General features: G+C 42.9%; 1 protein-coding gene across 3 annotated transcripts in view; it reads left to right on the top strand.

Annotated features, from left to right (window-relative positions):
* Window positions 1-23,517, top strand: part of PPP1R42 (protein phosphatase 1 regulatory subunit 42) — a 79,280-nt gene that overhangs the window by 10,614 nt on the left and 45,149 nt on the right. For 2 of the 3 annotated variants that reach the window (XM_075125150.1, XM_075125151.1), the window contains 2 exons: window positions 15,514-15,631; window positions 16,843-16,974. In XM_075125150.1, the coding sequence (XP_074981251.1) occupies window positions 15,514-15,631; window positions 16,843-16,974 (250 nt within the window). Of the gene's footprint in view, window positions 1-10,201; window positions 10,464-15,513; window positions 15,632-16,842; window positions 16,975-23,517 lie in introns of those variants that run through there. The other variant, XM_075125152.1, reaches the window with a different exon arrangement.

Genomic DNA, 23,517 nt, shown 5'->3' on the forward strand with positions numbered 1-23,517 from the left:
TGTTAAGGCAGTTCTTAGATATTTGATTGGCTGGCCAGTGTCTCAGCTCTGGCTCAAATGTGTAAATACAGACAGTAAATTGCAATTAGTCATCAGCAGTAACAATTACATACTATGTGTGCACATGCACCGCTCCCCCACCTTATTTTTATTTTCTTTCCCTTCCCAGGTATGTTTTAGTTGTTTTGTATGAATAATAATATTACACAATATGTACAGGATTGAATATTATAGATTTGGCTTGCAGTTCCTCTTTTTCTCTTTTCTCAGTTACTGAACCAGAAAGAACGCTAACAGTAGATTATTTATTTAGATGGGAATATATTCCTTTAAGAGAATTGGAATTGTTGCCTTTAGTATTTAGTTCAGTTTAAAAAAAACAACCCTCAATTTCAGAAGAAAACTAGCCTTTGCTGTAAATGTCTATGAATTAAGTAAAATATATTAAACCTATTCATGTCTGTGAAGGTTATACAAAACATTTAAGAAACAGGAAGGAAGGGTTAATAATCATGAAATTATTAACCCATTACATGCAAGGTTCCATTTTACATATTCACAGCTGGAGGGAGACTGTATGGTTAGGACCTGATCCAGCTACCATTGATTTTGATGTATTGTAGATCTGAGTGGTTTTCCCACCTATGCTCCAAACAAACAAGTCTCCAAACTCTAAATTGAGATGCTGTTTAAATTTGTCATCGTGAGTTCACATTCTTGCACATACAGAAAACAATGTATTCATTTCTCAAGTGCTGAACATACAGTTTAATAAGAATAGATCTCCAGCATGAAATTATATCTAGACTTTCATAGTTTCAGGGCAGATTACGTCAAAGTGCACTGTAGCACTTAACGCTAATCTTTCTTTTTAAAATATAAAAACCAAACTGTTTGTTGAAAGAGCAGTAGGCCTGAGACCTCTCACAGTCAGAAAAAACTGAGTTAGCTTCAAAGAAAATCTCTGAAGCTTTTGGCTCTGTTTTAAAGGCATCAGTTTAAAATCCATATACAGCAAGAGCACTTATACTTATAACAATTGCAGAGACTTAATTAGTCAGTCAGAAAGCGAAGTTTGGAATATATCTTTACTTGTTTTCTACAGCAGTGAATTTCATAGCTGATGTGGCTCATGTTATTCTGGAAACTATAGTTAAAAAGATGGCACCTGATGTAATAGTAAAATGAATAGTAGAGGGTTGCACATTTTATTCCTTCTGTAGGTTGAGTTATTTCTCTAGGCCAGTGACTCCTTGAATCCCTCCATTCCCGCAAGCTCCATATGTGCCACCCTCCCATTCCCCTCTTTTTCAGGGAACCTGCAACCTCCAACTCCATCTTTCATGTCAGGGGTTTCCCACATTTACCCCCACCATTATTATTTCTTTCCTTTCTGCCTGGGAGAACAATTTAAACTTTATTGGGAGGAAGGGCAGAGATGAGATGAGGGGTGTTATTGGCTGCCATCAAGCAGATAATTACAGACTTGATGAAGCTGATTGGTCTGCTAACCAGATGCCATGGGCTCTGTGTCCAACCCCCTCTCCCGCCACCTTCTCTCCCCACCGCCATTTTTCCATGTCCAGTTTCCGATTTTCACCAGACTCAATAAGGTTCTGCTCATTGATGCCTAAACAATTTATTAAAATTTTGGAATTGAGTGGATGCAGCATTCAAAAATTATTGCATTACAGACAAAGAGAAATGCTTGAAGTTGAGTGTAAGGCCTAACTTTGCCTGGCCAGTTATGGTTGAGACACTTATCACCAGGTTGTGATATTCAAAAATTGAAACACAAATTTTCCTTTCCAAGGCAAATTGATGTTTTCAAAATTATTTTAATCAATTCTAAAACAACTGTCAGATGTAAAGTCAGCTTTCTTATCCAAAGAGGAACAGTGTGTATATGTAACATCAGGGTGTTCACTATGTCACTAGAGATTTTCAGCAGATTAGAGTCCAAAGATTTCCTGCTTATAAAATCATCAAGGAACTCTCCAGTTATACAGAACTGCTCCGTTCATGGTCAGCATCATAGAATCATAGAATATCAGGGTTGGAAGGGGCCTCAGGAGGTCATCTAGTCCAACCCCCTGCTCAAAGCAGGACCAATCCCCAACTAAATCATCCCAGCCAGAGCTTTATCAAGCCTGACCTTAAAAACCTCTAAGAAAGGAGATTCTACCATCTCCCTAGGTAACCCATTCCGGTGCTTCACCACCCTCTTAGTGAAAAAGTTTTTCCTAATATCCAACCTAAACCTTCCCCACTGCACCTTGAGACCATTACTCCTTGTTCTGTCATCTGCTACCACTGAGAACAGTCTAGATTCATCCTCTTCGGAACCCCCTTTCAGGTAGTTGAAAGCAGCTATCAAATCCCCCCTCATTCTTCTCTTCTGCAGACTAAATAATCCCAGTTCCCTCAGCCTCTTTTCATAAGTCGTGTGCTCCAGCCCCCTAATCATTTTTGTTGTCCTCCGCTGGACTCTTTCCAATTTATCCACATCCTTCTTGAAGTGTGGGGCCCAAAACTGGACACAGTACTCCAGATGAGGCCTCACCAATGTCGAATAGAGGGGAACGATCACGTCCCTCGATCTGCTCGCTATGCCCCTACTTATACATCCCAAAATGCCATTGGCCTTCTTGGCAACAAGGGCACACTGCTGACTCATATCCAGCTTCTCGTCCACTGTCACCCTTAGGTCCTTTTCTGCAGAACTGCTGCTTAGCCACTCGGTCCCTAGTCTGTAGCAGTGCGTGGGAGTCTTCCGTCCTAAGTGCAGGACTCTGCACTTGTCCTTGTTGAACCTCATCAGATTTCTTTTGGCCCAATCCTCTAATTTGTCTAGGGCCCTCTGTATCCTATCACTACCCTCCAGCATATCTTCCACTCCTCCCAGTTTAGTGTCATCTGCAAACTTGCTGAGGGTGCAGTCCACGTGATCCTCCAGATCATTAATGAAGATATTGAACAAAACCGGCCCCAGGACTGACCCTTGGGGCACTCCGCTTGATACCGGCTGCCAGCTAGACATGGAGCCATTGATCACTACCCGTTGAGCCCGACAATCTAGCCAGCTTTCTATCCACCTTATCATCCATTCATCCAGCCCATACTTCTTTAACTTGCTGGTAAGAATACTGTGGGAGACGGTATCAAAAGCTTTGCTAAAGTCAAGGAATAACATGTCCACTGCTTTCTCCTCATCCACAGAGCCAGTTATCCCATCATAGAATGCAGTTAGGTTAGTCAGGCATGACTTGCCCTTGGTGAATCCATGCCAACTGTTCCTGACCACTTTCCTCTCCTCAAAGTGCTTCAAAATGGATTCCTTGAGGACCTGCTCCATGATTTTTCCAGGGACTGAGGTGAGGCTGACTGGCCTGTAGTTCCCCGGATCCTCCTTCTTCCCTTTCTAAAAGATGGGCACTACATTAGCCTTTTTCCAGTCATCCGGGACCTCCCCCAATCGCCATGAGTTTCCAAAGATAATGGCCAATGTCTCTGCAATCACATCCGCCATCTCCTTTAGCACCCTCAGATGCAGTGCATCCGGCCCCATAGACTTGTGCTCATCCAGCTTTTCTAAATAGTCCTCAACCACTTCTTTCTCCACAGAGGACTGGTCACCTCCTCCCCCATACTGTGCTGCCCAGTCGGGAGCTGACCTTGTTCATAGATTCATAGACTTTAAGGTCAGAAGGGACCATTATGATCATCTAGTCTGGCCTCTTGCACAAAGCAGGCCACAGAATCTCACCCACCCTCTCCTGCAATAAACCTCTCATCTATGACTGAGCTATTGAAGTCCTCAAATCATGGTTTAAAGACTTCAAGGTGCAGAGAATCCTCCAGCAAGTGACCCATGCTGCAGAGGAAGGCGAAAAACCCCCAGGGCCTCTTCCAATCTGCCCTGGAGGAAAATTCCTTCCCGACCCCAAATATGGCGATCAGCTGAACCCTGAGCATGTGGGCAAGATTCACCAGCCAGATACCCAGGAAACAATTCTCTGTAGTAACTCAGGTCCCATCCCATCACAGGCCATTGGGCCTATTTACCATGAATAGTCAACGATCAACTAATTGCCAAAATCATGTTATCCCATCATACCATCTCCTCCATAAACTTATCAAGCTTAATCTTGAAGCCAGATAGGTCTTTTTGTTCATGAAGACAGAGGCAAAAAAAGCATTGAGTACATTAGCTTTTTCCACATCCTCTGTCACTAGGTTGCCTCCCTCATTCAGTAAGAGGCCCACTCTTTCCCTGACCACCTTCTTGTTGCTAACATACTTGTAGAACCCCTTCTTATTACTCTTAACATGCCTTGCTAGTTGCAACTCCAATTGTGATTTGGCCTTCCTGATTTTGCTCCTGCATGCCTGAGCAATATTTTTATACTCCTCCCTGGTCATTTGTCCAAGCTTCCACTTCTTGTAAGCTTCTTTTTTGTATTTAAGATCTGCAAGGATTTCACTGTTAAGCCAAGCTGGTCGCCTGCCGTATTTACTGTTCTTTCTACACATCGGGATGGTTTGTTCCTGCAACCTCAATAAGGATTCTTTAAAATACAGCCAGCTCTCCTGGACTCTTTTCCCCCTCATGTTATTCTCCCATGGGATCCTGCCCATCAGAGGGAGTCAAAGTCTGCTTTTCTGAAGTCCAGGGTCCATATTCTGCTGCTCTCCTTTCTTCCTTTTGTCAGGATCCTGAACTCGACCATCTCATGGTCACTGCCTCCCAGATTCCCGTCCACTTTTGCTTCCCCTACTAATTCTTCCCTGTTTGTGAGCAGCAGGTGAAGAAGAGCTCTGCCTTTAGTTGGTTCCTCCAGCACTTGCACCAGGAAATTGTCCCCTACACTTTCCAAAAACTTCCTGGATTGTCTGTGCACAGCTGTATTGCTCTTCCAGCTGATATTGGGGTGATTGAAGTCCCCCATGAGAACCAGGGGCTGTAATCTAGTAACTTCTGTTAGTTGCCTGAAGAAAGCCTTGTCCACCTCATCCCCCTGGTCTGGTGGTCTATAGCAGACTCCCACCACGACATCACCCTTGTTGCTCACACTTCTAAACTTAATCCAGAGACGCTCAGGTTTTTCTGCAGTTTTTTGCCGGAGCTCTGAGCAGTCATACTGCAACTTACATTCAATGCAACTCCCCCACCTTTTCTGCCCTGCCTGTCCTTCCTGAACAGTTTATATCCCTCCATGAGAGTACTCCAGTCATGTGAGTTATCCCACCAAGTCTCTGTTATTCTAATCATATAATAATTTCTTGACTGTTCCAGGACTTTCAGTTCTCCCTGCTTGTTTCCCAGGCTTCTTGCATTTGTGTATAGGCACTTAAGATAACTCACTGATCGTCCTGCTTTCTCAGTATGAGGCAGAAGTCCTCCCCTCTTGCACTCTCCAGCTTGTGCTTCCTCCTGGTATCCCACTTCCCCACTTACTTCCGGGCTTTGGTCTCCTCCCCCCGGTGAACCTAGTTTAAAGCCCTCCTCACTAGGTTAGCCTGCCTGCTTGCAAAGATACTCTTCCCTCTCTTTGTTAGGTGGAGCCCGTCTCTGCCTAGCAATCCTTCGTCTTGGAACACCATCCCATGGTCAAAGAATCCAAAGCCTTCTCTCCAACACCACCTGCATAGCCATTCATTGACTTCCACAATTCGACGGTCTCTACCTGGGCCTTTTCCTTCCACAGGGAGGATGGACGAGAACACCACTGACGCCTCAAACTCCTTTATCCTTCTTGCCAGAGCCACGTAGTCTGCAGTGATCCGCTCAAGGTCATTCTTGGCAGTATCATTGGTGCCCTCGTGGAGAAGCAGGAAGGGGTAGCGATCAAAATGAAAGTTCTTCCAAATACATTTGTAGAAAGATAGCAAAATAATCAGACACCTAAGCATGTACAGTAGCTAATTTAAGTTCAAATCCTTGATGGTTTACATTTTTTAAAAACAAACCATCATCATTATGGACAAATTACTTCTAAAAGGCTGCAATTTAAAATATATATATAAAGGTGTCAAGCTTGGCATTTTTTTCTATACTGTAACAGGAAATGGCCTCTCAACCACACCAGAGCCTTTATATGGGAAGACACATAGTTTGGGACAGTTCTTTTACATTTATGTTATTACCCTTATTTTTCTCTCTATGACTTCACAGGAAAAAATTTTTGTGCAGCCTGGCTGGATGTGTTAAATTAGTTAGAGAGATACAGACTTTGGAGCTATAACTCTCTGGGTTAGAAAAGGTTGGAGATAGGAAACAGTAGAAATATCATGTTTGTGATCCAGAACTGGAGTGAAAACAATCAGCTGCTAGGTTCTAATATTGCCTTTGAAATGACTCCCTATGTGGCCTTTAGCAAGTCGCTTAACTTCTCTGCCTCAGTTACCTCTGTATAATGAGGCTAATAATAATTACTAAGTATTAGCAGTATTCCTGCTAAATCAACATGTCGTCATTATTTAGCTTTTGTTATGGAAAGTCTCAGTAGTGACACTTCTCTATTCACTAGTGTCTTTTCACTGTTTCTTCAACATAAAATAAATGAAAAGGAAAGTAGATTTCACGTCTTTACTGTATATTTATAAATTAAATCAAGTAACAACAAGGTGCAAAGGTTTGGATGGCAAATTAAAGTTGTACGTTCCCACTGTGCAGGAGAGGGGAACAGCAAGAAGAGCAGGTAAGGAAATCAGGTATTGTTAGATGTTGTGGGAAAAAGTTGGAGAACAACAGTAAGTATGGGCAGAGGAGAGAGTGCAGAAGGCCTCAAGAGTCAGTGCAGTGGTGAGAAATGACCAGGCAGAGAAGAGGAGCAGTGGCTAGAAAGCAATCAGGGATTTTGCAGAGTTTAATAGCAACAGTGAGAACATTAAGTAGTCTGTGCAGGAGAGGGAAATGGCCGTGGGAATGGAATAGTAGTCTGTGCAGGAGAAGAAAGTGTGAAAGGCATAACAGAACTAGGTGACATGAACCATCTCCTGTATACCCTTTTCACTGTTGTATGAGGTTTGTCCAGGATAACTATATCAATTATCTTTTTCTTTGAACATCTTTTTCAGTTTTGTTATGGCAGCATAATAAACCCACTCCCATACCTGTGCGGTGCATGAGCTCAGCATAAGTGAGAATTAAGACTAATAAATTCATATACTTGAAGTTTTGGACAATTAAGGGAATTTTCAGTTTCATTCATAGAAATGAGGGAACAAGACCCTGTTGCAGATAAGTGAGGTTTGGATAATCAAATGTGATCTGAACTGCACTGACGGCAATTTAACAGAAAGACTTTAGATAATTTTCTTTAATTCTTATCAACCAACCAACTTTATTGTTGTAAGACCATAAATTGCTATACACTGATTCCAGGAAGCTGAAAATAAAAACAACAGACAAGCTAAAACCTAATGAACAACTGTGATTTAAAAATCATATTTCTGCCTGAACATTTTCTACATACTGTTATAAAGGTAATACCTAATATTCAAATAACTGAAGGTAATTAAAGAAAAATATATTCTCTACATTTGTTTATTTGGGTTATTTGACAGTCTTTCCCTTTCCTAAGTGTAGTTAGCTAATTAGTCAGTTTTCATTTTTGTTTTTATGAGTGTTCTCACACAGCAACGGGGAAAAGAATTAGAAAATGTTGTTATAAAACCACAAAAACTAGCAGACGGGAGCCAGGTTCATATACAGTACATGAAAGTACTTACAGCTGTTTTTTTAAAATTGGCTCACTTAACATGCCTTTTACTAACATTAGCAGCACTGTCAAGAGATAACTTAGATAACCACAATTTTAAAAAAGCTCTTTTTGTCAATAACACCTGGAATTCTTCCAAATGAAATATTTTTTAAAAAATCTAATTTACTTTTTCCTATTTCTGCTTGTTTGATTTTTCATTTCTCTATTTCTGGACAATGAAAATAAACTAGCAATTTCACTTTTGTTTCTAGTCAGGTTCACGCACACTACCAGGATGCTGTTTTGTTATGTTTGGGTGCAAATACTGAACAGGATGTTTATTTGCTTTTTAAAAAAAAAAACTGTTTCAATTAGAACTTTACAATGTGCTGGAAATATTCTGTTGTTTTTGTAAAAACTTAAATCTACTAACCTTTATTTTGAGAAGAATATGACCTAATGTCTGTGTAAATGTTATGTTTGATATAGAAAATACAGCTGAAAAAACCTATATAAAACCATCTGTATGTTCAAAGTCTTTAATTTATTCAACCTCTGGCCAGTATTGATTATGACAAGAAGATATCAAAAAAGATGAATTCATTCACTTCACAATTCAGTCAGGAACAAGAGAAAAATTATAGATTTTTTTCTCAAATAGATTATGACAGGTAGTCAGAATGGTGACAAATTGCTGTCTGTAGATGTAGTTAGGGCAGCTGAGCTAGACATTTCCAATAAAAATTGGAGCACACTGGTCAAATACTAGTTCTTAACTGGCCATCATTAATTGTGAAGAAGGTTATTGCCAGTACTACAACAGCCTACTGAGGCACTCACACCTCCTATATGTGGAATATAATTTGCTCTTCAATATTTTGTAGCAGACCTCAAAGTGATAGCATGACATGATCATTTATCAAACAGAGACTGCCCAGAAAAGTGTCTGGTCCCTTTAGTACAGTTTATTGAAAGCTGGAAAGTGAAAGCACTTTATTAGAGACAGGAAGGCAATGAACAACTAGAGCATATCAAAAGGCTAATCATATTTCAGCACAAGATTAGTGTGTTCTTAGATAAACATACACTAGAGTGAGTATGTTCTGGGTCATTTATCAAGTGAGTAACTGCTCGTGAAAATCTACAGGACTCTGTACATTCATCAAAGTTTAGTTGTTTACATGTTACGGTTTTAAGCAATATGCAGTTTTGTGTTCTAAAAACCTATATTAATTGCATTAATTCTTTTAAACTGAAATCTAATACTTCTTAAACATTTTTCAAGACAATGGCTGATTGCCCAGATAAGAACAAAATAATAAACTATGCTGGCTAAATATTTTCTTTCTAAATAAGCCCAGGCAAAAATGTCTTTTTCCTAAAGTTACTTAACACTTTTTTGAAGGAGAGGAGAGTATACACTGAATCTAGTAAACAGTGTATGTTATCACAGTATTATGCAGGCAGATACTGGTAGAGTCTTCCTTTGTAATTAATGTTATGGAGCAAACAACGTTTCCCTAGATGGACTGTTCCCACATGGGAAGTTCCACAAGAAGAAGGTTCTGTGTCTATATACTGCAGCTGTCCCCTTTCGGGCTTCCTTCAGCACTCACTCTATCAGCATGGCTTCTCTGGGAACTGTTCTCCACTGGGCTTCCCACAGGCTGCTACTCCAGATCTACCCTTAAACAGTTTCAAACTAAAGAGTGGAAAAGTGGGTATAAGCATTAACTTACCTGTAAAAGTCCCATGGGTTTTTGTTAGGAAGGAGGAGGTTCATGCTGCCTTTTCCTTTGTCCCCTTGTTCTCTACTTTCACCAGACTGGGAGGAGAGTGGAATGATGCAGTAGAGTATCATCTTCTGCATCCCCCCTGGATTTAAGTCCCCTCTACTCTGAGACAGAGTAGATGATGGGGCACATTGTTATTAATTTTGCAGTCTGAATTTGAAGGAGGAACTATGAACTGATCGGCACATATTTGACTTTTGCTATCAAGCCATGAAAACTGTCCAAACTTTCTAGTTTATGAAATGCTGATCCTCATTCAGCAGATGTTTCTACAACTATGGGCATGTCTACACTATGAAATTAGGTTAATTTTACAGAAGTCGATCTTTAGTAAGCGATTTTATACAGTCAATCATGCGTGTCCCCACTAAGCACATTAAGTTGGCGGAGTGCGTCCTCAATACCATGGCTAGCATCGACTCACGGAGTTGTGCACTGTGGGTAGCTATCCCACAGTCCCTGCTGCCCACTGGAATTCTGGATTAGGCTCCCAATGCCTGATGGGGCAAAAACATTGTCACGGGTGATTTTGGGTACATGTCCTCAGTCTCCCCTCCCTCCTTGAAAGCAATGACAAGCAATCGTTTTACGCCTTTTTTCCTGAGTTATCTGTGCAAACGCCATAGCATGGCAAGCATGGAGCCCACTCAGTTGTACACTGCTTTTGTAAGCATTGTAAACACCTCGCATATTATCCTGCAGTATGTGCAGAGCCTAGCTAGGAGCCGCCAGCACGAGAAAGATTGTGAGGAGGACATGGACACAGGCATTCCTGAAAGCACGGGATGTGGCAATTGGGATATCATGGCAACATTGGGGCATATTGATACAGTGGAACGCTGATTCTGGGCCCGGCAAACAAGCACAGACTGTTAGGACCACATAGTGTTGCAGGTATGGGATAATTTCCAGTGTCTGCGAAACTTTTGCATGTGTACGGCCACTTTCATGGAACTTTGTGAGTTGCTTTCCCCTGCCCTGAAGCACAGAAATACTGAGATGAGACCTTCCCTAACAGTTGAGAAGCGAGTGGCGATAGCCCTGTGGAAGCTTGCAACACCTGACTGCTACCGGTCAGTCGGGAATCAATTCGGAGTGGGCAAATGTACCGTGAGGGCTGCTGTGATCCAAGTAGCCAGGGCAATCAGTAACCTTCTGCTAGCTCTTGGAAATGTGCAGGTGATAGTGGATGGCTTTGCTGCAATGGAGTTCCCTAACTGTAGTGGGGCGATAGACGGAATGCATATCCCTATCTTGGCACCAGACCACCTTGCCAAACAATACATAAACCACAAAGGGTACTTCTCAATGGTGTTGCAAGCACTGGTAGATCACAAGGGCCGTTTCGCTGACATTAAGGTGGGATGGTCGGGAAAGGTTTATGATGATCGCGTCTTTCGGAACTCCGGGCTGTTCAAAAAGCTGCAAGAAGGGACTTTCTTCCCAGACCAGAAAATTACCATTGGGGATGTTCAAATGCCAATAGTTATCCATGGGGATCCAGCCTACCCCGTGCTCCCATGGCTCATGAAGCCGTACACAGGCAGCCTGGACAGTAGTAAGGAGCAGTTCAACTATAGGCTGAGCAAGTGCAAAATGGTGATAGAATGTGCCTTTGGATGTTTAAAAGGGCTCTGGCGCTGTTTGCTGAGTAGGTTAGACCTCAGCACAACCAACATTCCTATTGTTATTGCTGCTTGCTGTGTGCTCCATAATATCTGTGAGAGTAAAGGAGAGACATTTATGGCGGGGTGGGAGGTTGAGGCAAATCGCCTCGCGGCCAATTTTGAACAGCCAGACACCAGGGCAATTAGAAGAGCACACAGAGGTGCACTGCGCATCAAAGAGGCTTTGAAAACCAGTTTCATGACTGACCAGGCTACTGTGACAGTTGTGTGTGTTTGTCCTTGATGCAAAGCTTCCCCCTTTGGTGAATGTACTTCCCTGTAATCCAATCCCCCTCCCCCTCTTTGACCACAGCTGGCAGAGGAAATAAAGTCCCTATTGTTCTGAATCCATTCATTCTTTATTTATTAAAGAAAACTTGAGATGACTGACAACGCTGACTAGTAAAAGGTAGCCCAAGTGGGGTGGGGGAGGAGGGAAGGACAAGGCCACATTGCTTATTGTAGCCACACTACAAATCAAAGCTGTTCGAATGACAGCCTTCTGTTGCTTGGGCCATCCCCTGGAGTTGAGTGGCTGGGAGCCTGGAGCCTCCCCCACCCGCGTTCTTGGGCGTCTGGGTGAGGAGGATATGGAACTTGGCGAGGAGGGCAAGCGGTTACACAATCGGTGTAGCAGGGGTATGTACTCTAGTTGTCTTTCCTGCAGCTCCAGCAGATGCCTCATCATGTTTGTTTGCTCCCCCATTAGCATCAGCATCTCCTCCTGCGTGTTCTGATCACACTCACTGTATGCTTTCTTGGCCTCTGCCACTGAATGCCTCCATGCATTCAGCTGTGCCCTATCAGTGCGGGAGGACTGCATGAACTCTGAAAACATGTAATTGTGAGTGCGTTTTTTTTCTCCTAATCTGCGATAACCTCAGGGACGGAGTTGATACGGGGAGCATAGAAACATTTACAGCTTCGGGTGGGGATGGGAAGGGTGAGTAGAATTTAAGAAGATACATTTCTGCAAACAAAAGGGAGACTCTTTGCTATGAATTGCTTGATTCACTGCGAGACGGCTCATGTGTTTTAGGTACAAGGTCGCATTTTGCCTTTTATATTGAGCACCTGCTGGTATGGTGGTACATCACATGCAGCTGGGCAACAGAATTCGGTTTCCAGGCAGCCATGGTAAGCCAAAGAGTACACGAGGTTGGCTTCTTCCGCATTCATAACATGTGGGAATGTTTTCAAACTGCAGCACCCTCCTTTCCCATAGCAACCAATGCCGGTTGGGTTTGCCGTTTAAAAGGAGGGGCTGAGGTTGCCGTTTAAAAGGAGAGGCTGCAGTTTTGGGTGGATATGCAGCAGCCCCCAGCACCACATGGCTATTCTCCAGGATGATCCCTCCTAGCCAAGCACAAACAGCCCAGCATGACCGGGGTCAAATGTGCAGGGGATCACCAAACAGAGGGGATTACTGTTCCCTTACAAAAATTCCCCTATTTCAATCAGGTGCCCATGAATGATATCACTCTCCTGAGGCTGACACAGAAAGATAAAGACTGAATGTTGCATGAATGCGACCAAAACCCAGGGCCATTCGCTGCTATGCTTTGTGCTGCAATGATTCCAGACTACTTGCTATTGGCTTGGCGTGGTAAAGTGTCGAACCGTGGAGGATGAAATAAGGCAGTCCTCCCCAGAAACCTTCTGCAAAGGTTTTCAGATTACCTCCAGGAGAGCTTTGTGGAGATGTCGCTGGAGGATTCCCACTCCATCGCCAGACACGTGAACAGACTTTTCCAGTAGCTGTACTGGCCACGAATGCATCCCAATTGTTCAGGGCAAATCAAACGTTAAACACAATTGCTTTTAATCCCTGTAGTGTAGTTACAAATATGCACTCACCAGAGGTGCCTTCTCTGCCTTCAGCGTCCAGCAACAATACGGGAGGGTATTGGCTCCAGGGTGATGAAATGGTCCTGGCTGCAGGGGAGAACAGATTCTCTGCTTGCCTGCTGCACATTCTTCTCCTCCTCCTCCTCTTCCTCATCTACAAAATCCTCCTCTGTGTTGCGTTGAGGCTGCCACCTTGCAGGTGTCCACGGACAGTGGTAGTGGTAGGGTCCCCCTCTAGAATGGCATGCAGCTGATCATAGAAGCGGCATGTCTGGGGCTCTGACCTGGAGCGACTGTTTGCCTCCTTTATCTTTTGGTAGACTTGCCTGAGCTCCTTAATTTTCACGTGGCATTGCTGTGTGTCCCTGGTGTAGCCTCTGTCCACCATGCCCAGTGCGATTTTGGCATATATATTATCATTTCTTCTTTTTGATCAGAGTTCGGCCTGCACAGATTCTTCTCCCCATATAGCAATCTGATCCAGTATCTCCCTTTCAATCCATTTTCAGTCGATTTTAGCGCTACTCCCCTCATCGGGGAGGAGTACTGCAGTCGATTTTAAGAGCCCTTTAGGTCAGCGGAACAGGGTTGGTTGTGTAAAACACATAAAATCTTGTGTAAAATCGACCTAACGCGGCTAAATTCGACCTAAATTCATAGTGTAGATCAGGCCTAAGATACATCAGTTCTAATATTATCCACCCTTCTCTCGCTCTCATACATAGCCTTTAGGATCTCCTCTCAAATGCTCTATACAGCCACATACTATGTGGATTCATATTCAGAGTAACATTGGAAGGAAATTTTGGACCATGTGGTATTTCAGAAAGTAGGCTCTCTGAATAGAATGGAGCAACTTAGTAAGCATTTATGAATAGCCTTCAAATCTTGTTAACTTTAATATATTGAAGTTAAAAGACAGAAAAAGTTTGATCTAGGTCATATTGCCCTTGATTTACCAGACAAAAACCAAGACTACAGAAAGGTACATTTTAAACATTTCACTATTTGGGCCAAGAATGTAACTGGCCACCCACAGATATGTAGGGGAGTTACTATGTCTTGTGTAAATTATATTTTTCCAGCATGATTTGCCAGATTTTAGTTTTATTTTTTTAATCAAGTTTTGCATGAAATGTCCACTGTCCTATGAATTTCTGAAGCCTGGACAGGTGGTATTATATTTTTAAGAGCCCTTTACGATGCAAAAGGTGGTATATCTTCTCCTCCTATGTGTGATATAAAAACATGTGCATATGTTACTCACATTACTGTCTTCTTGGCTGGCTTTTCTCCAGTGTCTAGCATTTAAAAGTATGATGGGAAAGACAATTATCTGCAAGTAGCATTATTATATCCTAAAAACAGAGGATCTTTCTTGTGTTCAGCTACATTTTTGTTGCCTGGTATCAGGACCCTATTCTGTGGTCTTCCCAACTAACCCAATAGCAGTTTCCATGCTCTTCCACAAGAGAAACATGATGAAGATAGATCAGATTTTATGCATGTCCATAAAATATTGGTTTTCAGGCTAGAATTCTCAGCTAGAGAAGTTGTCAGACCTGAGCTTTCCTGTAATTACTGCTCACTAGTGCTCTGATTTAGAAAATCTTTAACACCTCCAGAAATGCTTCTTCAGCAATCAATTTTTCCTGCATGAAAATAGGGTAAGTACTAGGCAGAGGTCAATAGACTTCTTCAGATAAAGTCTCTGCTCTGTTTGGCTTTCCAGAGACACTGCAAAATCAACCAAAAGAAACTTCTGCCGCCAGCCAGAGCTTTTGTAAAAATAGGCTCAAAGTGTATGGAATTCTGATTAGACAACATCAGAGCCTGGACTGAACATTTACCATTTAAAATGATAGACAACATATAACAGTTCTAGGATAATGAATGTTGTTGTTAGCACCAAGTCCAGTACAAGCAAAGTAAAACCATGGGACTGGTAACCCAATACCTTTATGGAAAGATTGGACCTACAGCTTGTTGCATTCCTCACTCTCTTCTTGACCCGGCGTCCCCTTCTGTTACAGTATGTCTGAACCAGTCCTACTTAGTACTGTTGCTTTCTGGCTTCTTTCCATAACCATATTCCTCCCATTTGGAAGCGCCCCAGCTAGTTGAGGATTTTTATCATAGGAACTAGTGCTAGACAATTGTCTTGGGATGTGAAAACCTGACTCTAGAGGGGAGTGTCAGAAAGAAAGAATCAAAACCAATGGATGATGATAGGCATGTCAGCTTGCCATCACTCACTTTGTATTTGATTGTAAATGTTTCTGTCATTGCCTTCCTATTTCTATTATGTAAAATACTGTGCAGCATTCAGAAAGTGTCATACAAAGCCCCAGTCCTACAAACACACACACACTTAATTTTACACCCATAAGTTCAAAAGAAGACTATTTTCAGTGAACAACCAGCATGATTACTGAACTCTATCATCTACAGTCTAAAGATAAAGCAACAGAGTCTTTTCTTTTCTTCTGTTAATTGCAGGATTTGGAGTTCGTATTGAACAAATGGACCAAGCTGTGCAGAATGGATCTTAAAGGGAATCCTGTTTGCCGCAAACCAAAATACAGGGACAGGCTTATTATACAGTCAAAAACTCTAGGTAAAAAAGTATGGTTAAAACTCTTTCCACTTAAAAAAAATAGTTGGCACATTATCCATTTTTGAATTACAGTGAAACTCCTATGAAACCAAGTAATGTTCTCCAAATTAATGTCAGGTGGTAAATATAATATTTAAAAGCTCTTGTACAAGTTATATAGTTTAAATTGATTAATAAGCTAAAAAAACCCTGTTGCTTATTATGACTCAACTTCTTATTATTACCAAAAGTACAGTTTATTAAAAAGGAGTGATACCATGGCATATCCATAAAATTATAATTAAGGCTTTTCTGTGTTTGTGATCCCAAATTAGGTGATACTAATTTTTAAAGATATCTTTCATTTTTCCCCCCCTTGTAGCATTACTGCAGGGTAGTAATGTGTCTTAACATTTGGGTGTCTTAACTATGCATTTTATGTTGATGCTTCTTACATTAATGGAAGAGGTTTTTCTGTCAGTGTAGTTAATTCATCTTTCCAAGAATGGTAATTAGGTCAATGGAAGAATTCTTCCATCGACCTAGCCATGTCTGCATCAAGAGATAGGTTGACCTAACTACGGCACCCAAGGCACAATATTTTTCACAGCCCTGAGCAATGTAGCTAAGTTGATCTATTTTTTAAGTGTAGACCAGGCCTAAGTTGTAGTCAAACAAGATACTTAATTTGGAAATGTGGATGGAGTCAAATCATGCTAGAACTGTGGGGTCCTACTGCACTACAGAGTGAGTGAAGTTATGATAAAGGATCGAATCGTGCTTTCTTACTTCATATAGGTGGCCCCAAAAGGTCAGTAGGACTACTTGATGAGTAAGGCAGGCAGGTTTTGGTTGCAAGTTTGTACTTCCTTATGCCCATATAAATGTATATGTCCTGCATAAATGTATGTTCTCTTTTTAGATCCCTGCATTTTCAGTATCATGTCTTAATTTGGATGTCAAACATTCTCCTTGCAAACCATAAAAACAATTGATAGTCTCTTTCCCATGCATTTGAAAACTGCCATGTTGCACATACAATTCATTTCTTTATGAATAATTTTCAAGATATAATCTATCACTTGATCTCTTTTCTGACAAAGTTAACTAAAATGTAAGCAATTTTTGGCAAAACCAAACGTATCAGTGTACATAAGATATAAATGGTTTAACCTTTTTGTTGACTAACTTTATTATGAAATGTGTGTGTGTGTGTTTTCCTTTTTCCTCAGAATCCCTTGATGGGAAAGAAATAAAAGATATAGAAAGACAATTCCTAATTAATTGGAAAGCATCCAAAGCCTCCAGGAAAAAAAGCAAGGAAGAGAGCATGACAAATGAGCATGCAGCTTATCCACATTTCTGTAAGCAAATGAATCAATTATTCCATTTACAATATGTCATTTTCAACATTATAACAACCCTAAAATCTTATCTCACAACAAAGATGTTGGAAACAAACTTCAGGCTGAAGATTGGGCCAAGATGGAAGGTTCAGATCTAATTAATAGATTCATAGATTTGAAGGCCAGAAGGGACCATTGTGATCCTCCAGTATGACCTCCTGTATAACACAGGCCATAGAACTTCCCCAAAATAATTAATACAGTATATTTTTTTTAAAAACATACAATCATGATTTAAACAGTATCGATGATGGAGAATCTTTCATGACTACTGACAAGTTGTTCCAATAGTTAATTACTCTCACTGTTTAAATCTATGCCGTTTCCAGTCCGAGTTTGTCTAGCTTCAACATCCAGCCATTGGATTGTGTCATATCTTTCTGTGCTAGACTGAAGAGCACACTACTAAATATTTATTCTCCATGTAGGTACTTATGGACTGCAATCAAGTCACACCTTAACATTCTCTTTGTTAAAGTAACTAGATTGAGCTCCTTGAGTATATCGCTGTGAGGCATGTTTTTTAATCCTTTAATCATTCTTGTGGCATTTCTCTGAACCCTCTCCAATTTATCAACTTCCTTTTGAACTGTGGACCCCAGAACTGGACACAGTATTCCAGCAGCGGTCACACCAGTGCCAAGTATAGAGGTCAAATTTCCTCGCTCTTCCTACTTGAGATTTCCCTGTTTATTTATCCAAGGATTGCATTAGACCTTTTTGCCACAGTGTCATACTCAAAGCTCATATTCAACTGGTTGCCTCCCATGACCCCAGAATATTTTTTAGAGTCTTTGCTTCCCAGGATAGAACGCACCATTCTGTGAGTATGGCCTGCATTCTTTGTTCCTAGATATAGGCATGTATATTTAGCTATATTAAAAGATATATTGTTTTCTTGGGCAGAGTTTACCAAGCAATCCAGATGGCTCTGTATCAGTGACCTGTACTCTTCATTATTTACCACTTCCCCAATTTTTGTGTCCTCTTCAAACTTTAGCAGTGATTATTTTATATTTTCTTCCAGATCATTAATAAAAATGTTAAATAGCATAGGACGAAGAACTGATCCATGTGGGACCCCACCAGAAACACATCCATTTGGTGATGATTTCCTGATTACAATTACATTTTGAGACCCAAAAAGAAAAGGAGTACTTGTGGCACCTTAGAGACTAACAAATTTATTTGAGCATAAGCTTTCGTGAGCTACAGCTCACTTCATTGGATGCTTATGCTCAAATAAATTTGTTAGTCTCTAAGGTGCCACAAGTACTCCTTTTCTTTTTGCGAATACAGACTAACATGGCTGCTACTCTGAAACCTGTCATTTTGAGACCCATTACTTAGCCAGTTTTTAATCCATGTAATGCAGGGGTAGGCAAACTTTTTGGCCCAAGGGCCACATCTGAGTATGGAAATTGTATGGCGGGCCATGAATGCTCACAAAATTGAGGGTTGGAGTGCAGGAAGGCGTGAGGGCTCTGGGGTGGGGCTAGAAATGAGGAGTTCTGGGTGTGGGAGTGGGCTCTGGACTGGGGCAGGGGGTTGGGGTGGGTGAGGGCTACAGCTGGGGGCATGGGTGCTGGGGCTGGGGATGAGGGGTTGGGGGTGCAAGAGGGTGCTCTGGGCTGGAATTGAGGGGCTTGGGGGCAGAAGGGGGATCAGGGCTAGCACAAGGCGCAGGAGAGGGTCAGAGGTGGAGGCTCCAGGCAGCGCTTACCTCAAGCAGCTCCCAGAAGCAGCAACATGTCCCCACTCTGGTTCCTACGCAGAGGCGCAGCCAGGCAGCTCCGCACACTGCCCTGTCCGCAGGTGCCACCAGTGCAGCTCCCATTAGCCAGGAACCCCGGCCAGTGGGAGCTGCACAGGTGGCACTTGGGGTGGGGGCAGCATGAAACCCCCGGCTTCCCCTAAGTGTAGGAGCCGGAGGGGGGACATGTTGCTGCTTCCGGGAGATGCACGGAGCCATGGCATGCATGGAGCGGGTCAAGCCCCAGACTCCACTCCCTGGCAAGAGTTCAAGGGTCGGATTAAAACATGTGAAGGGTTGGTTGTGACCCGCAGGGTGTAGTTTGCCCACTCCTGATGTAATGAGTACCATGTTAATTTTATATTCTAGTTTTTTAATAAAAAGGGTAATGCAGTATCAAGTCAAAGTATATTATATCAACACTGTTTCCTTTATCAACCAAATTTTAATCTCTCATCAAGAAAAGATATCAAGTTAGTTTGACAGCAACTGTTTTCCATAAACCCATGTTGATTGTCATTAATTCCATAGAATCATAATTATATTACTCTCCTTTAATTCTTTATTAATCGAGTCCTGTATCAGCTGATCCATTATCTTGCCAGGATCGATGTCAGACTGACAGGCCTATAGTTTCCTGTGGCATCTCATTTACTCTCTTTAAATATTGACACAACATTAGCTTTCTTGCAGTCTTCTGGAACTTCCCCGGTGTTTCAAGTCTTATTGAAAATCAACATTAATGGTCCAGTGAGCCTCTCAGCCAGCTATTTTAAAACTCTTGGATGCAAGTTATCCAGACTTGCTGACTTCAAAATGTTCAGCTTTAGTAACTGCTCTTTAACATCCCCTTGAAATACTAGTGGAATGGAAAGAGTGTTATTACATCATCTGTTTTTTCCCCAACTACAGAACAGATATGTTTACTGAACACTTTTGCCTTTTCTGTATTATATCCATATAATTTCCATCTAGTAATGGACCAATACCCTTGTCAGGATTCTTTTTGTTGCTAATATACTTAAAAAACTCTTTCTCATAGTCCTTAACTCTGCTGGCCATAGATTTCTCCTTGTGTGCCTTTGCTTCCTTATCAGTTTTCTACAATTCCTAGCTCCTGATATATATTCATTACTATCCACTTCTTCTGTCTGCCATTTTTATATATTATTTTTATAGCTGGCTTTACTCCCCCTCTAAACCAGATTGGTATTTTTAATATGGCCTTCTTCTTCAATTGTGGGATTTTGGCTTTTTGGGTATGTAGTAAAGTGTTTTTAAAGCAATTACCAATTATCATTCACAGTTTTCTGATTAAATTTTTCCTCCCAGCTGATTTGGCTCCTAATTGTTTTTAGTTTTGTGAAATTGGCCCTTTTAAAGCACCAAGGATATATATAAGTCTGTCCAATTTTAGAGCAACATCTAGTGTTATGGTTCTGGGAAGGCAATTCATTGTCATGTTGTCTGCCTGACCCTTGCAGAAAATTCTATCAATTCTTTGGAGTATTGAATCCCTAACAAGGATTGTCCAGTTTTCCCTGGACAATTGGGGAACCTTGATTTTCTTATAGGTTGGGCTAAACTGCCATCCACAGATGAGTCCTGTACATGTCTCCATTTCCTTAGACCAGCTGGATCTTGAGAGGTACTTTCCACAGTTTCCAAGTTGAGGGCCTGGCATCTATTGGAAACTTCCAGCTACATGGAATTCTTCCCAGTCCTCTTCTCTCTGGTGGCCACAGCCTGCCCATCCTTGTCTATCTTCAACCATGTAGACTGTCTCCGTGACCTCTTGCCTCTGGTAGTTACAATCTGCCAATCTTCCTCTCTGACCTCCTCTGTCTCCAATTCCTTGGTGGGCAGCTCCTTTTTACCTGAGGTACTGATGTTTCCTGAACCTGGCTGTCAAGGAGCTCCTCAGCTTCTCTGGTCTTCGCAACATTGCAGGAAGGTCTAGATTTTCAATTTTTGTTCTGGCTCACCTCTATTTTAAACGTGTCAGCATCACAGTAAGGATAGGCAAATAAATTTTGAGCCTGTGTTGGTGAATCTTCATGATAATTTTGTAAGGCTGATTTTCACATATAGAAAAATGCCTGTCCAACACTTTGGGATAAATACACACACAATCAGTGCAGTGACATGGTGACCTTAGATTTGCAGTGCAGTTCTTAAAGGTAGAATTTAGCCGTTACAATATAACTCCGTGGTGGGCAACTTGCAGCCCACAGGCCGAACATGGCCCATCAGGGTAATCCACTGGCGGGTCATGAGACAGTGTTTACACTGACTGTCCACAGGCACTGCCGCCTGCAGCTCCCAGTGGCCGCGGTTCGCCATTTCCTGCCAATGGGAGCTGCAGGAAGCAGCACCCAGCACGTCCCTGTGGCCCACGTCGCTTCCCGCAGCTCCCATTGGCCAGAAACGATGAACCGCGGCTGCTGGGAGCTGCAGGCGGCCATGCCTGCAGATGATCAATGTAAATACTGTCTCACGGCCCACCAGCAGTTTACCCTGACAGACCGCTTGCAGGCCGCAGGTTGCCCACTACTGATGTAACTAGATATGAGAGTTGGCAAATTAGTTCATATTTAGTATTATCACTTGGTTTGTATTTATTATAATAATTTGTCTTTGATACTATAAAGACACACAAGAGGATTCTGTCCCTCCCCCAGGAAGTTTACAATCTAAATAGGCAAATAAAATAAGAACACACCTCCCCCCCAAAAATTTAGGTATAAAATTCAAAAAACTCTGAATTAAACTTTTTTTGAGGTTAAAAAAATTAATTTTTTTCAATTTTTATTTTTGTGTGCTTCTGCTTTTCTCGATTTCAAGTAGGACTGGAAGCATAAATAAATAATTAAAATTATAAAGGCTATTTTCACAGCATTTCCAACCCAACTGGATGCAGGAAAAGACAGTTATCTTTTCCATAACTGGTGTTCTTCGAGATGTGTTGCTCTTGTCTATGCCACAATAGGAGTGTGTGCTTGCCACGTGCACCGGTGCCAGAAGTTTTTCCCCTAGCAGTACCCCAAGGGGAGCACCCCTAGTGACCCCTGGAGTGGCTCCTCTATGGCACGGTATAAGGGGCGCTGCGCGCTCCCCCCACCCTCAGTTCCTTCTTGCTAGACAACTCCAACAGAGGGAAAGGAGGGTGGGATGTGGAATAGACATGAGCAACACAGCTCGAAGAACACCAGTTACGGAAAAGGTAACTGTCTTTTCTTCTTTGAGTGATTGCTCATGTGTATTCCACAATAGGTGATTCCAAGCTATATCTGTGAGAGGTGGGTAGGAGTTCACAAACTCTCAGGATGGAGCACAGCCCTGCCGAACTCGGCGTCTTTCCTGGTCTGGCAGACGATCGCATAATGTGAAGTGAACGTTTGAACTGAAGACCATGTGGCAGCCCTGCAAATGTCCTGAAAGGGAACATGGGCTAAAACGGCAGCCAACGAGGCTTGCGCCCTAGTCGAGTGTGCCCTCACAATTGATGGCGGAGGGACTCCCGCCAGGTCGTAACACGTACAGATGCACAAGGTGATCCAGTTGGAGAGCCTCTGAGTGGAAATTAGCTGACCCCTCATGCGCTTGGCCAAGGCGATGAACAGCTGTGGAGACTTCCTGAACTGCTTAGTCTGCTCCAGGTAAAAGGCCAGAGCCCATCTCATATTTAGCGTGTGGAGGCGGCGCTCCTCACTGGACGCATGGGGCTTAGGACAGAGGACCGGCAAGAAGATGTCCTGATCCATGTGGTAGGCAGATACCATCTTGTCTGGAATGAAGTATGCGGTCAGAGATGGACCTTATCCTTATGAAACACCGTGTACGGGGGCTTGGAGGTCAAGGCCCTGAGTTCCGAGACCCATCTAGCTGATATGATCGCCACCAGGAAGGCTACCTTCCACGAGAGGTGTGAGCCAGAGCATGTAGCTAGTGGCTCAAAGGGGGGACCCGTGAACCGGACCAGCACCAAGTTCAGGTCCCACTCTGGGACTGAGGACCTAACGTACGGGAATAGATGATCCAATCCCTTAAGGAATCGGCCAGTCATAGCATGGGAGAATACCGTGTGCCCCTGCACTGGTGGGTGGAAGGCCGATATGGCCACCAAGTGCACCTTGACGGACGAGGGTGCCAGGCCTAGGGCTCTAAGGTGGAGGAGGTAGTCTAAAATGAGCTGGATCAGGGCAGCCATGGGGGAAATGCCCTGCTCAGCCAAACACCAGGAAAACCGAGACCACTTTGCCAAGTAGGCTCAACTTGTGGAGGGCCGCCTGCTTTGCAAGAGGACACACTGAACCCTTCTGAGCACATCCTTTCCCCCTGGCCTAACCATTGAGCAGCCACACCATGAGGTGGAATGCCACTAGGCTGGGGTGGAGGAGGCAGCCCTGGTCCTGGGAGAGCAGGTCTTGGTGGGACGGCAATGGCCACGGCGGAACAGCTGCCAGGCTCGTGATGGTCCCGTACCAATGTTGCCTGGGCCACGCTGGGGCAATCAGGCGGACCTGGGCCCTGTCCGTCTTTATCTTTTCCAGGACCTTGCCGATCAGGGGGAAGGCATAGAGAAGCTGGCCTGACCAGGATAGAAGAAAGGCATCAGAGACAGCACCCACTCCCAGCCCCCACCCGGAGCAGAACTAGGGACACCGGCGGTTCTGCCAAGTTGCGAACAGGGCCACCTGGGGAGTTCCCCACTCTTGGAAAAGTCTGAGCACCACCTCTGGGTGTAG

This window comes from Caretta caretta, chromosome 2 (assembly GCF_965140235.1).
Source record: "Caretta caretta isolate rCarCar2 chromosome 2, rCarCar1.hap1, whole genome shotgun sequence".
Lineage (NCBI taxonomy): Eukaryota > Metazoa > Chordata > Testudines > Cheloniidae > Caretta > Caretta caretta.